We start from the raw sequence: 11,586 nt of genomic DNA on the forward strand, positions 1-11,586 counted from the left end.
CAGTCTATGTACAACCACAGATTAGTTACTGCTCTGTTGCAGCAGCCATGCACCCATGAGCCCAGTCGCCTCAGTGGCTGTACCATCTCACTGACATGAACAACTTGTGCACCATAGGAGCTGCTCTGTATGTTTATGACTTTCTTTTACCTGTTCTTCAAAAAATCAGGCAGTAATTGGTTCCTGTTCACCTGCAGGCATCACCACTTGCTTTTTTTGCCTACAGGTAATAGTCGGTGCGTGGTGTCAGTGCACCCCCCTGAGATGTTTTCTTCTAGCTAGATAGAATTATGTCTGCAGTTCAATGTCAGTGAGCCCTTGGAAATCTCAGTTTGCATGGTGGATAAAGGCAAATGATCATATTCTTCCATTGATGCAGATACTGAATTATGCTGGCAGCTCAGAATCAGTGACTTCACTTCTTTTTTGAAGTTGCTGTTTAGGAAACCATAGATAACAGGGTTGACACAGGTAGAAGCCATAGCTACAAGGTGGCACAACGAGAAGATCAGATTATGGTGGCAAGGCGAAATGATTTTGTAATTCCAGTCCACAACGGTGTTGAAAACATGCAGTGGTAGCCAGCAAACAGCAAAAGCAGCAACCATGGATGCTAACAAAATATTTATCCTTCTCAGCTGACCTGCTCGGTTGCTGTATTCATTCTTCTCAAACATGTCCTTTCTCTTCTGTAGACGTAAGTAGATACGCAGGTAGCAAAGTATAATGAAGAACAGTGGGATGCAATACTGCAAGAGCAGCAAAGTGGTAGTGTAGATCAGTCTGTGTTGCTCTGAAGGCCATGAGTCAATGCATATGGCCTTGTCAGTGGAAAAATTCATAATGTGGGAGAGCTGCTGATACAAATCATTGGACAAAATGGATGTGGTCAAAAAGGGCAGGGACAAGAGACAGGCTAAAATCCAAATTACTCCAATTCCCAGATAGGCTTGGGAGATACTTGGCCTCCAGCCAGTCGGATTTATGATGAGTTGGTGTCTTTCCAGAGCAATAAGAACAAGGGAAAGAATTGACACCGTCACAGATGTGCACTGAGTGAAAGAGGTCATTTTGCACATAACTTCCCCAAATATCCAGTAGTCCATCATGGTGTAAACGACAGTAAAAGGCAGACAGACAAGACACATAAACAAGTCTGAGATTATTAAATTGGAAATTAGGATATTGGTTACGTTGGCCTTTTCCTTCTGCCTGGCTATGACAGCAATAAGACAGATGTTTCCAACAATGCCTAGGACAGTCTCCAAGCTGTAAGAGGTGGCTAGAAAGACAGTAAGGTCAGCGATGTTCCTGCACTGATTAGAAATGTGCACAGGGAAGCTTCGGTTTGAACTCCAGTTCCTACTGGTCAGGAAATGAAAACCATCATTAACAGCCCTTGACTTATTCATCCTGAACTTCAAAATATTCATCCAAAAAAGTGGTAGTCAAACAGAGTTGGGTCTTCAGGAGACAGCCTAAAAAACAAAGGTTTTATCTGTTACGTTTGGCTGTGAAAGACCTGGGTACATCTGCAAAGGAAGAAGAAAAAAAGGTTGTTTAGTTATGCTGAGAAATCAGTCAAAAGGGTGGACAGGGAACCAAATACCTGCAATTATGTGTATTCTGTAGCTGCCTTTTATATGGTTTATTAGATCAAAAAATGGAACCCTTTGCTAAACTGTGGTATGGAAGTCTTTGCAATTCTATTGAATTATGATGGTGTCTACTCATCGTAAGGTTGTCCCATGAATTTAAGAACATCTTAACTCAATGCAGGATCTGAACATCACTGACATGGTAGAGCGGTCTTCCCAGAAAGCTGGGTAAAAACATACTTAGGGGTAAAGATTGTGTGTAATTCTGGTTTTGCAGGGTTCTGATGCAAAACAGAGGAGAAGACATGCTGCAGGGCTGCATTGAGCTAAACAGCAGTGTGAAAAGTAAGGCATATTAGGTGCATCAAGCTAACACTAAACTATCTTATGTGAATTAATCTGTGAAACGCATTTGTGACTGCAGCCAGAACCTGTATGTGCTTGAGGCAATCACCATGCAGAAATTCAGACTCATATCCTCAGGAAGGGATAGCATGAGGTAATTTTGGAAAAGTCTAAAATAATTCAAAAATATTTTAGCATTTTTCAACATCTATATGGCTGTGATAGGTCATGGGAAGCTGGAAATTTGGACAGAAGTTCCCTATTCTGGATGAACCCCATTCCAAATAAATCATGGACATCTCCCTCTGGATGACTAATGTGGCCATCACAGGATTTGTCAGAACTATAGCCTGGTCTCCTGGTTTTGACTTTAACAGTGGGAGATTTTGACAATGTCTCTTAATTCCTTGTGAGAAGCTGCTTATTGATACTGATTCCCACTTGGCATAATTTTGCTTTATTTAACCAAGCTAGTTTAATCATTGAAATAGTATGTGGTATCCCCTGGATGCACAGGCAGATAGGTCTGCTGCTTAACTACTGTTGCAAGCCCTGAGCTGGGATTTTCAAAGATGTCTCAGCTGAAGTCATGGAGTTAATGGAGCTGCACAATTTTGGAAACCTCAGACATAGGACTGCCTGTACTCTACCAGATGGCTCCTAGGAGGCTGTTGTGATCTTCCATAGCAGAGCTTTATAATCCTGACCCTGGAGTCCAAATCCTCTCTGTCCAGGAAGCAAAGGAGAAAAAAAAAAAAATCTGACTCTGCTGGGAGTTCTCCTCAGGCCAGAGGCAGTTTCATGCCATACAAATGCCTGCAATGTGGAAAGTAAATAAATACTCAGGGAATGACACTATTTACCCATTGCATGACCCTTTCCTCAGCCATAAAATGTCAGTCAAACAAGTTTGTGGGGTTGTGAAAAACTTCTGAGCTTCAGAAAATAGAAGTGGTCAAATTATGAATATATAAATAAAATGGTATAGTGAGCTCATTGTTTTGAGTAACATTTACTGCTGAGCAACTGCATGCATAAGGGTAACCAGTACTGTGCAAAAAAGCACTTACCATCCCACAGTTTTTTTGTTTGCCTTGTCTTTCTCTTCATGGGTTGTACTGTATACTTCTAGAGATGTCTCTCAGGAACTAATGAAAGCAGTAGTATACAGTAAATAAAAAGATGTTTGGGGATCCTTCTTCTTGATTAGCAAAAATTAGTACAGCCATTTCTTTTGTTGCTTTGCTAGGCATGTTGATTTATCTGTATTTATTTGTCATCTAGCTGTATCTTTCTAAGACAGACAAGACAGTCACGCAAATAAAATGTAGTATCTTCTTCCTCTTGTCGTCCTTTCATTTCCTTAGTAGTTCAAATCTCATTGAAGATGGCAAAATAAATTTTCCAAATCATGGACACACATATGTATGACTCTTTCTGTCTGCTCAATTTTGTGTTGTAACTCAACCTGTGTGAATAGATTGATTTATTTTCTTTAACTAAATGAAGATGCAGTGGTGCTGTATAGATTGCATGTTCATATATGGGTAGGGCATGGAGGTCTAATTCAGCGTGACAATGGATATAGAATGAAGAACCATCACCCAGACCCTTAGCTTTCAATGATTGCTGTTGAGTGGAGATGCTGCAAACAGAACAGAGCAAAGAGAGCAGCATCTTGCAGTATTATTTTGTATCAAAGGATCTCAGTCTTGGCATTTGGATAGGAAAAACTCCACTGTAAATAAACATATGAGCTTTTTACTATAGTCCCAGCCTAGTGTCCTTAGCTACAGTATCCTCAACAACAAACACATGGTTCTCCTTTGTTGCTTGAAAAATGTCTGCTGAGTTATTACAAACATCTATGCCCCATAGATTAAGCCCTCTCAAGGGTCCCAGATACTTTTAGGGGTGCTGAGGTGCCAGTGAGAAAACCTAATAATGACAAAGTAAAAATATAAAACACAAAAGTAGTGAAGCCACCTGAAAAGCAGAAGCCAGATCCCTCAGCTTTTCCCAAGAGGATTGCCAAAGGCAGAGCATGTTTGAGCGTTTGTGGCAGATAGCAAATATTTTGGGGATAAAGAGCATCTGTGAGGGCTTTGTACTGTATTTTGCTAGGTTAGGAGCTCCCTCTCTTTTAAGACCTTGCATTCCATATGTCTCCCACAAGGTAAGTGTAAAGCACTTCCTCAGCTTTCATTCTCATGATACTGGCCAGAAGTAAATAACAAATTATCACTGTCTTATCACACAAAAGGGGATTGAGAGAGGGAGACGAGACTTTTTACTTTTCTGGTGTCTCAAGGAAACACTATGCAGTACTTAAAACTGGCTGAAAACTTGATGTCTTGGGAAAAGTCAGAGCCTAGATTGCCTAGGTCCATGGTTCTCTGTATCTCTCATTTTGTCAACCATAATACAAGAAGAAGTTCTAGAACAGTAGAAAAATAAATGTTGTAGTGACTTTATTTGTTCTATCATGGTATACTTGTATGGCAGATTCTCAAGGTTAATCACTGCCAAATGCTGTGCTATCTCAAGGTGTTAGACTACCATTCAGTTTGGTCAGAATTAAGTCAGTAATAAGAAACTAAAGGTACAAATTCTCTTTAGACATTTAATCAAATGTTATCTAATGTATGGAATCACCAATGCAGTGGGAATGAAGGAGGTAGTCCCCTTGCTGTATTGAAGATCTGTTGATTACCCAGTAAAGTATAGCAAAAAATTCATGGGCTAAAACCCCACCATTTGTCTCCAGAAAGTAAAGCAATGCTTACTTGGCTTGTAGGAGTAAGGAGCGTGCCTCATAAATAAGTTTGCTGAGGGAGTGGGGAAAGAAGTTGGATTGTTTTGTTTGCTTGTTTGTTTTGGTTTTTTAAAGCAAAGAGTAACCCTCTTCAGAACCCTTAATGAATTTCAGGAAAGAGGTGATTAACAAATGCTAACATGCTCAAAAAGCAAGGGTTTTCTTCTCTATTTGATGCAGAATAAGATAATTTATCTACAGAGTGTCATAAAAGTTTGCAGCAAATTAACACAATATAGAAGGAAAAAGAGGAGCTTGCAGATTTAACCTTAGTGTAAGTTAAATTTCCCACTTTGTCTTTCGTAGACATTCATCGCTCAACTTTGTGTTAGAAGCAAGGCAGAAGAGCAGGCAGGATTTGAAGAGTTTATCTTGCTGAGCAACATGGCCTTCTACATTAGCAATTACATGTCACTTGGATTGTCTCAAAAAAAGGAAACCAACTTTCACTAGTCAGCTTGAAAGTCTTGCCCCTTGGGGATACTCTGTATTTTCCAGGAAAAAATTCCACAAAGGAAAGGGAATTCTGCTGAGATGTGTCAGGGAAGAAAATGCAAGCCTCAGTGGGTTTCAAGGAGACTGCTGGGCAGTAAGTGATCTAAAGCAGTTAATGCATGACTGCCCTTTGGAGAAACTTCTGAACTTGAAGATGTTCTATGAAAACCTCTACAAAACCTATTTTCCTGAAGGCAGGGTAAAAAAAGGGACTACTACTGATGCTGTGTTCCATGTGCTTACGGGGAAAGGGTGGGTCATGCTCACAAAGCTAATCATGATCATACACCCTCCATAATCAAAAAGCAGTCGCCATACTTGTGATGTGCAGCGTGGATCAATTTCCACACCAGACATAAGCCAAAGGAAAAAAATGTTTGTGGTGTTTGGCTTCACTTTCTGATATTTAGAAGCAATTGCTTATCTAGCTCAGAACTTAACTAGTTGCTCAACCCATGTTTTCTGCTTTCAGTCCATAAGAGAGAGAAGTGATTCCTAAAGACTGGTAATACAGTCACTTCACAGCTAGACAGTTATGGTAGTTATTTGGAGTAACACAGCTATTGTCTGCATTTTATAAACTGGAAACAAAGGTTTAACAGAACTCTGAAATTCATATAGCAGATATGAGGTGGTAGTGACTAACAGTCATATCCTCTTTTTGCTGGCAGTGACATTATCTCAGTAAAATAGATTTATCCTGTTCAGCCTTGCATCATAGAGAAAGGTTAAAAATAATTTAGCTATCTTTACAGGTTGCCAGAAAGGCAACACTTAACTAAAAGAGGAAACCTGCCATTGAGTACACACAGACATCCTACAGCAATGTTAAATCCATAAGTGATTTGGTTCAATGAAATTTAATGGTGGACTCTTTGTGTGGCAAAAATATTGGGAATAATAATCTTAGGGCAGTTAAAAAGCTGTGTAAGTTAAAAATTTCTCAAACTTACATAATTAGGTTGTAGCACAAATTGTATGTATTAATATGTTACAAGTCATGGGGAGATGATATCAATATCCAGGAAAATTAATGTTTTTCCCCCTCTCACACCTGCACATTTTCAGAAGGAAACCTTATAGGGGTTTTGAACTTAAATTACAAGTTAACCTTGTCTGATTCTGCAGAAATCAGGGAAGCACATCTTCTAACATTTTATTTTCTGGTTAAATTCAGAACAACCTTACCAAAAACATTAAGCCAGCTCACAAAGGTGAAATGTCACTAGCAGGTCAGCAGATTTTACAACGGTAGTTAGGTACTGATTCTTTAAGAGTAAAGGCCAATGTGCCTTGTCCTGCACCCTGGAGAAAAATAAAATATGGTTTTACAAAGGTTGTCTTTATGTAAGGAGGTGAGGAATCCATAAATCATTGTAATGGATACCTTAGCAGACTGCTAGTTAGACTATCTTCTTGAGAATGATGTGGTGTGTACTGCCAGAAACTGTATGAGTTGGGTAATGATCAAGAAGTCTCAAGGACTAGAACATAAAAAGTGTTTCTGGTGACCAATGGTAAGCAGAAAGGCTTTCTGTCACACTGCACAGCAGCAAGGAGGACACCTGAACACCAAAGTTCCCCCAAAAGTCTTCATCTCCCTCGTGCACCTTGAAATTTTCCAAGGCTCTCCTCAGTAGATAAAAAGGTTGGAATTTTCATGACAAATCATAATGGATCCATTTCTTAGAGAGACATCTGCTTTGTTGGAAAGTGTTGGTTCAGTGTACCATACTCTGACCACCTTATGAAACTGACAGATGTCCTTCAAATGCTTTTTCTGGATCAGGTGGAGGAGTGAGAACCCAGATCATTTGGCTCCATTGAGTTAAACACCAAGTTTGGTATCATCATCTCCTCTACAGTGGTCCATGCTCTTTGGTTTGCTAAAAAACTCTCAAGAATTGATTATGATTGTTTTATTTCCAACTAAACAAAATATTACATTCATACCAAAATCAGTTATTCACTATTTTTTTTAAATGCATGTGAAAATGCTTGCTTTTCCTCCCCAGTCTTTCAAAGCTATCCATTTAATGTTTTAGTTCAGGTACTGACTGATAAATGCAATTGTTTGCACAGCCTTAGTCAAAGCTGAGTGGTAAACAGCAAAGGCCTCCCTTGTTTTTATAACCCTTTTTGCTAAATTATTACCATTAATAACTATGTTAATGTCTATTACAGTGGCATTAAAATATAGGTCCCTTGGTGCCATACAGGTCTAAGGGAGCAGACAAGTCTCTTGACAAAGACAGAGGAGTTCAAAAAGCATGCAAAGAGAACAAAACATTTATTACTGTTTTCCTTGCCTTGTGATTAGATTCAGAGCAGCTGATTATAGTGGACTTTGGATCAAGTTCACTTAATATTTCTGCCCTTGTCTCTGTATTGTTCTTTAACCATAAATAAATCTGCAACATTTTCGTGGAACTGAAGGATAGCACAAGGATTCTTTGCTTTTAGGAACTGAATATGTGGAAAGCTTTTCAATCCATGGCTTCTCTTTAATTCAGGTTTTATGCCCCTGTCAATATCGATGCTAACTGAATTATTTTCAGTATTTACTGTTTACCCTGAGAGTTAAATGGGTAAAGAATCATAACTGAACACTTTGTAATCAATATGCTTATGTTCTTCTAACACTTGTTTCTTTAGATTATAGTGATGTAGCTGCTACTTAATAACTCTCCCTTAAAAGTTTATGATATATAACTCTTGCCTCAGATCTTAGGTTAAGTTTCAAGTGAATACTTACTTAACATTTTCTGATCAGAAATCAGTCATTATCCAAAGCAGAGAAAGGGAAGTAACAATGATGGCATCATCTGTCATTCACACAAGTGAAAGTAAAATGGATTTTTACAATGGGAAGTGATAACTCCAGTAAAGAGATCTGAGGTCTTATCAGTCTGAAATTGATAACTCAGAAAATTCTTACCTGTTACCGATTAAGAAAATCGCTGGTGTTGCACATTTCTATCTTGGAAGAAAGGACTGTTGTAGCAGCAAAGTAAGGTCTTCTGTGTCCTAGAAATCCAGAAGAGAACCTCTCCTCGCTGTTTCTGTAGGTAATTTAGGTGGCATCTCTCTGCCTCTGTCTCCCCTCCTCTTGCCTTCCCTCCCTTCAGCTTAGCCAATGAATTTTGCTTTATGATTATGGTCTGACTTTGAAGTTCTGGCTCCCTCTACTGTTATACAGATAAAGAAATTCTACAGATACTTGTGAGGAAGAGCAACTTCAGCAAAGTTTATGCTGCAAGGAATTGAGCATTCATGTGGAAGCACACTAAAGCAAAGGGGTAAAATAAAGGAGCAGAGCCTAATCCTGTTCTCCTTACTGAGGCAAGATTTCTGTAGGACTCAAAAATAATTTTTCCTCATACATATCAAAAGCTTGCCAGTATCAGATTGGTTTTTTCTGTTTTTACACTTCATCACAGGTTGATACTGAATTTTTATTTTAGAAGGAAGCATGCTACAAGTCCTTAAATTGTGAAAGGGGAAGAGGTACTCTGTTATTCAGGCAAAGAACTCAGAAATGTAAGATCACAGAGAAAGCTGGAAGTGGAGAAAAAGAAGGATTTGCAGAAGTATCAGTTTGATTTGTCCCAGGTCTCTCTCATGAAAAAACAAGACAGAAACCAGACTTGCATTGGAAAAAGACACAAAATGCCCTGGTGAGGCCACATCTGGAATGTCGTGACCAGTTCCGGGCCCCTCAGTTCAAGCAGGATAGGGAACTGCTTGGAAGAGTCCAGCACAGAGCCACCAAAATGATTAAAGGAGTGAAACATCTTCCTTATGAGGAGAGACTGAGGGAGCTGGGGCTCTTCAGCTTGGAGAGGAAGGAGACTAAGGGGTGACCTCATTAATGCTTGTAAATATGTAAAGTGTGAGTGCCAAGAGGATAGAGTCAGGCTTGTCTCAGTAATGCCAAATGACAGGACAAGGGGCAGTGGCTAGAAGTTGAGGCATAGTAAGTTCCATGTAAACATGAGGAAAACTTTTTTCACTGTGATGGTGATGGAGCACTGGAACAGGCTGCCCAGGGGGATTGTGGAGTCTCCCTCTCTGGAGATATTCAGGACCTGCCTGGATAAGTTCCAGTGTGATCTGGTGTAGGTGATCCTGCTCTGGCAGGGGGGTTGAAACTGGATGATCTTTTGAGGTTCCTTCCAGCCCCTAACATTCTGTGATTCTGTGTACATCCTGAGGTAGTATGTGTAAGGGTTATATCACAATAACCTAATTTGTCTTTACTTAAAGTAGGTTTTAAGCTATGATCAAGGTATGAAAAGTAGTTGTAGCAAATGTGTTTTCATTTTCAGGTATGTAGTAAGTCAACAGAAATCAAACATGTCAATATCAAAATAAGTACAAGCTGTTATCAACTAACCTAACTGTGAAAATCATTTTCATCTGTTCTGTATTCTTGCTTTTTTTTCTGCTATCACATTTTATAGTTGTAGTCATCTGCTTCAAAAGCTTAACTGACTTTTTCTGTCATTAAAGAAATAATTAAAGGAAAAGCAGAACATTTAAGAACTTTCTAGGATATTTTGACATTTCTCATGTCTTACGACACTGAGAAGCATAAAACTGGAATCTATAGCTAATGGTGTAAGCTGATGACTTCTCCTTAGTAACTGATTTATTTTGTTTTTCAGGGCATGCTTGAACTGATTCTTATTTTGAATTATTTTTCATATTTTTCCCAGCCTTCTTTTCAAGATCTTTATTTGCCATCTAATTTGAACCAGCACCCCATACCTCATACCTTTTAACCAGGTGACTCAGGAGACAACCTTTCTGATCTGGTTAGGGAAGAGGAAGTGAAGTCTGTGCTCTAGATGAGAAGACATCAGCCTGCACAGATTTTGAGCCTCTTTTCAGCTCCCTAGGAAGCAGAAGCTTCCTATCTTACTGGAGCCAGAAAAGCTGAAATGGTTTATCTAGCTGTCCTGGTCACTTCCATTTCTTTCTTAATTTATTTATCATGTTTATTTGTTCTGCTTTTTAAAGCATTAAAGAAAGGAGATGAAAACCACTAGGAAACAGTCCTTTTACTGAGGAGCTATTCTCACCCATCTCAGCTTCCAGCATAGACCTGAACCAGCCTTGTCTCCACACCTCCCAAGCATTTAAAGATATGCTGTATCTTTTTTATTTTCTCAATTCAAGCATTTGGGCAGAGCCTGCAAACTAGCAAATTAGCATCTGCTCACTTCTTAAAAGTCAATAGAGAACAGCTGCAGCACTGTTCCTGGAAGACTGCTCAGGGCTCTGCCACCCAGGGCTCAGGAAATGACCTAACCACCCATATTTTACTATGGCATCTGGGACTTTCTGTTTTACATCTTTTTAAGGATGAACTGCTATAGTAAGATTCTGGCAACTTTATGAGGTGAAAGGGGCTGCCATAGAGTCCTGCTAACGCACATATTCTTCCCATATTATGTCCAAAGTGCAGGATGAAAATGCTCACTATTAGCAAGGTAATGTAGGAGCAGCATTTAGGTCATTCCAACCCTGGAACAGTTTGCACGGCTGGCACTTCCATGCACACAGCAGCCACTGAGTGGAAGCTGAGATGTGGTAGGGTTCAAGCTGCTATGTGGTAGCTGTTGGGACTACAGCATAGAAGGAGCAATACCGGAGAGCTACCTTGGTGTGAGACTAGCAGCAGCAAGACAAAGAAATATGCACATTGATGTTTCCTCACCCAGGTGGGTCTTGTAGGCTTGCTTCAGCACCTTCCTGAAAGTGATGCTGGTACCCAAGCTGGCACTTTACAGTAGTCACTACTGTATAGTAAAATTAAATGTGGCCATATTCAAGTAACATGGAAATACCATAGTCCCAGCTATTGCAGGTCATGTGCTGGTCAGATTGGCTGCTTCGGTTCATATCAGTAGATTTGCATTGATTCTAGCAACCAACAGACTAACCCATGTTTGCTTTTGATAGGGCATGGAGTAAAGAAACTCTAGTTGGCATGACATGAGGCTGTGCTACTACACAAAGAGTGATAAGAAGGCTTGTTCCCATTTTCTGTCCACAGCATGTGCTCCTGTTATTGGAAGGCACTGGGGAACAGTCCTGTTTTCATTGCAAGGGTTAGGACTGGGATGGCCACTAGACAAGTGACAGAGGCTTTCTATTACCCTCTCTCCTTTCCAAAAGGGAAAAGAAAGGGAATAAGGGTGAGGGTCTTATGAATTGGAAAAGAAAACTAAAATTGCTTTAATGGAAATAATAAAAAGATGAAATATATGCAAATATATACAAAACCAATATCAAACCAAATGGCTCAATGGCAATTAGTTATTGTGG

At 39.6% G+C, this 11,586-nt stretch overlaps 1 protein-coding gene across 1 annotated transcript; it reads right to left on the minus strand.

The window, feature by feature from the left end:
* Positions 1-278: 278 nt before the first annotated feature.
* NPY4R2 (neuropeptide Y receptor Y4-2) lies at positions 279-1,412 on the minus strand. The gene has a single exon (XM_054382536.1). It carries the CDS (start codon positions 1,410-1,412, stop codon positions 279-281), a length of 1,134 nt encoding a protein of 377 aa, XP_054238511.1.
* Positions 1,413-11,586: the final 10,174 nt, after the last annotated feature.

The sequence above is a fragment of the Indicator indicator genome, chromosome 7 (assembly GCF_027791375.1).
Source record: "Indicator indicator isolate 239-I01 chromosome 7, UM_Iind_1.1, whole genome shotgun sequence".
Lineage (NCBI taxonomy): Eukaryota > Metazoa > Chordata > Aves > Piciformes > Indicatoridae > Indicator > Indicator indicator.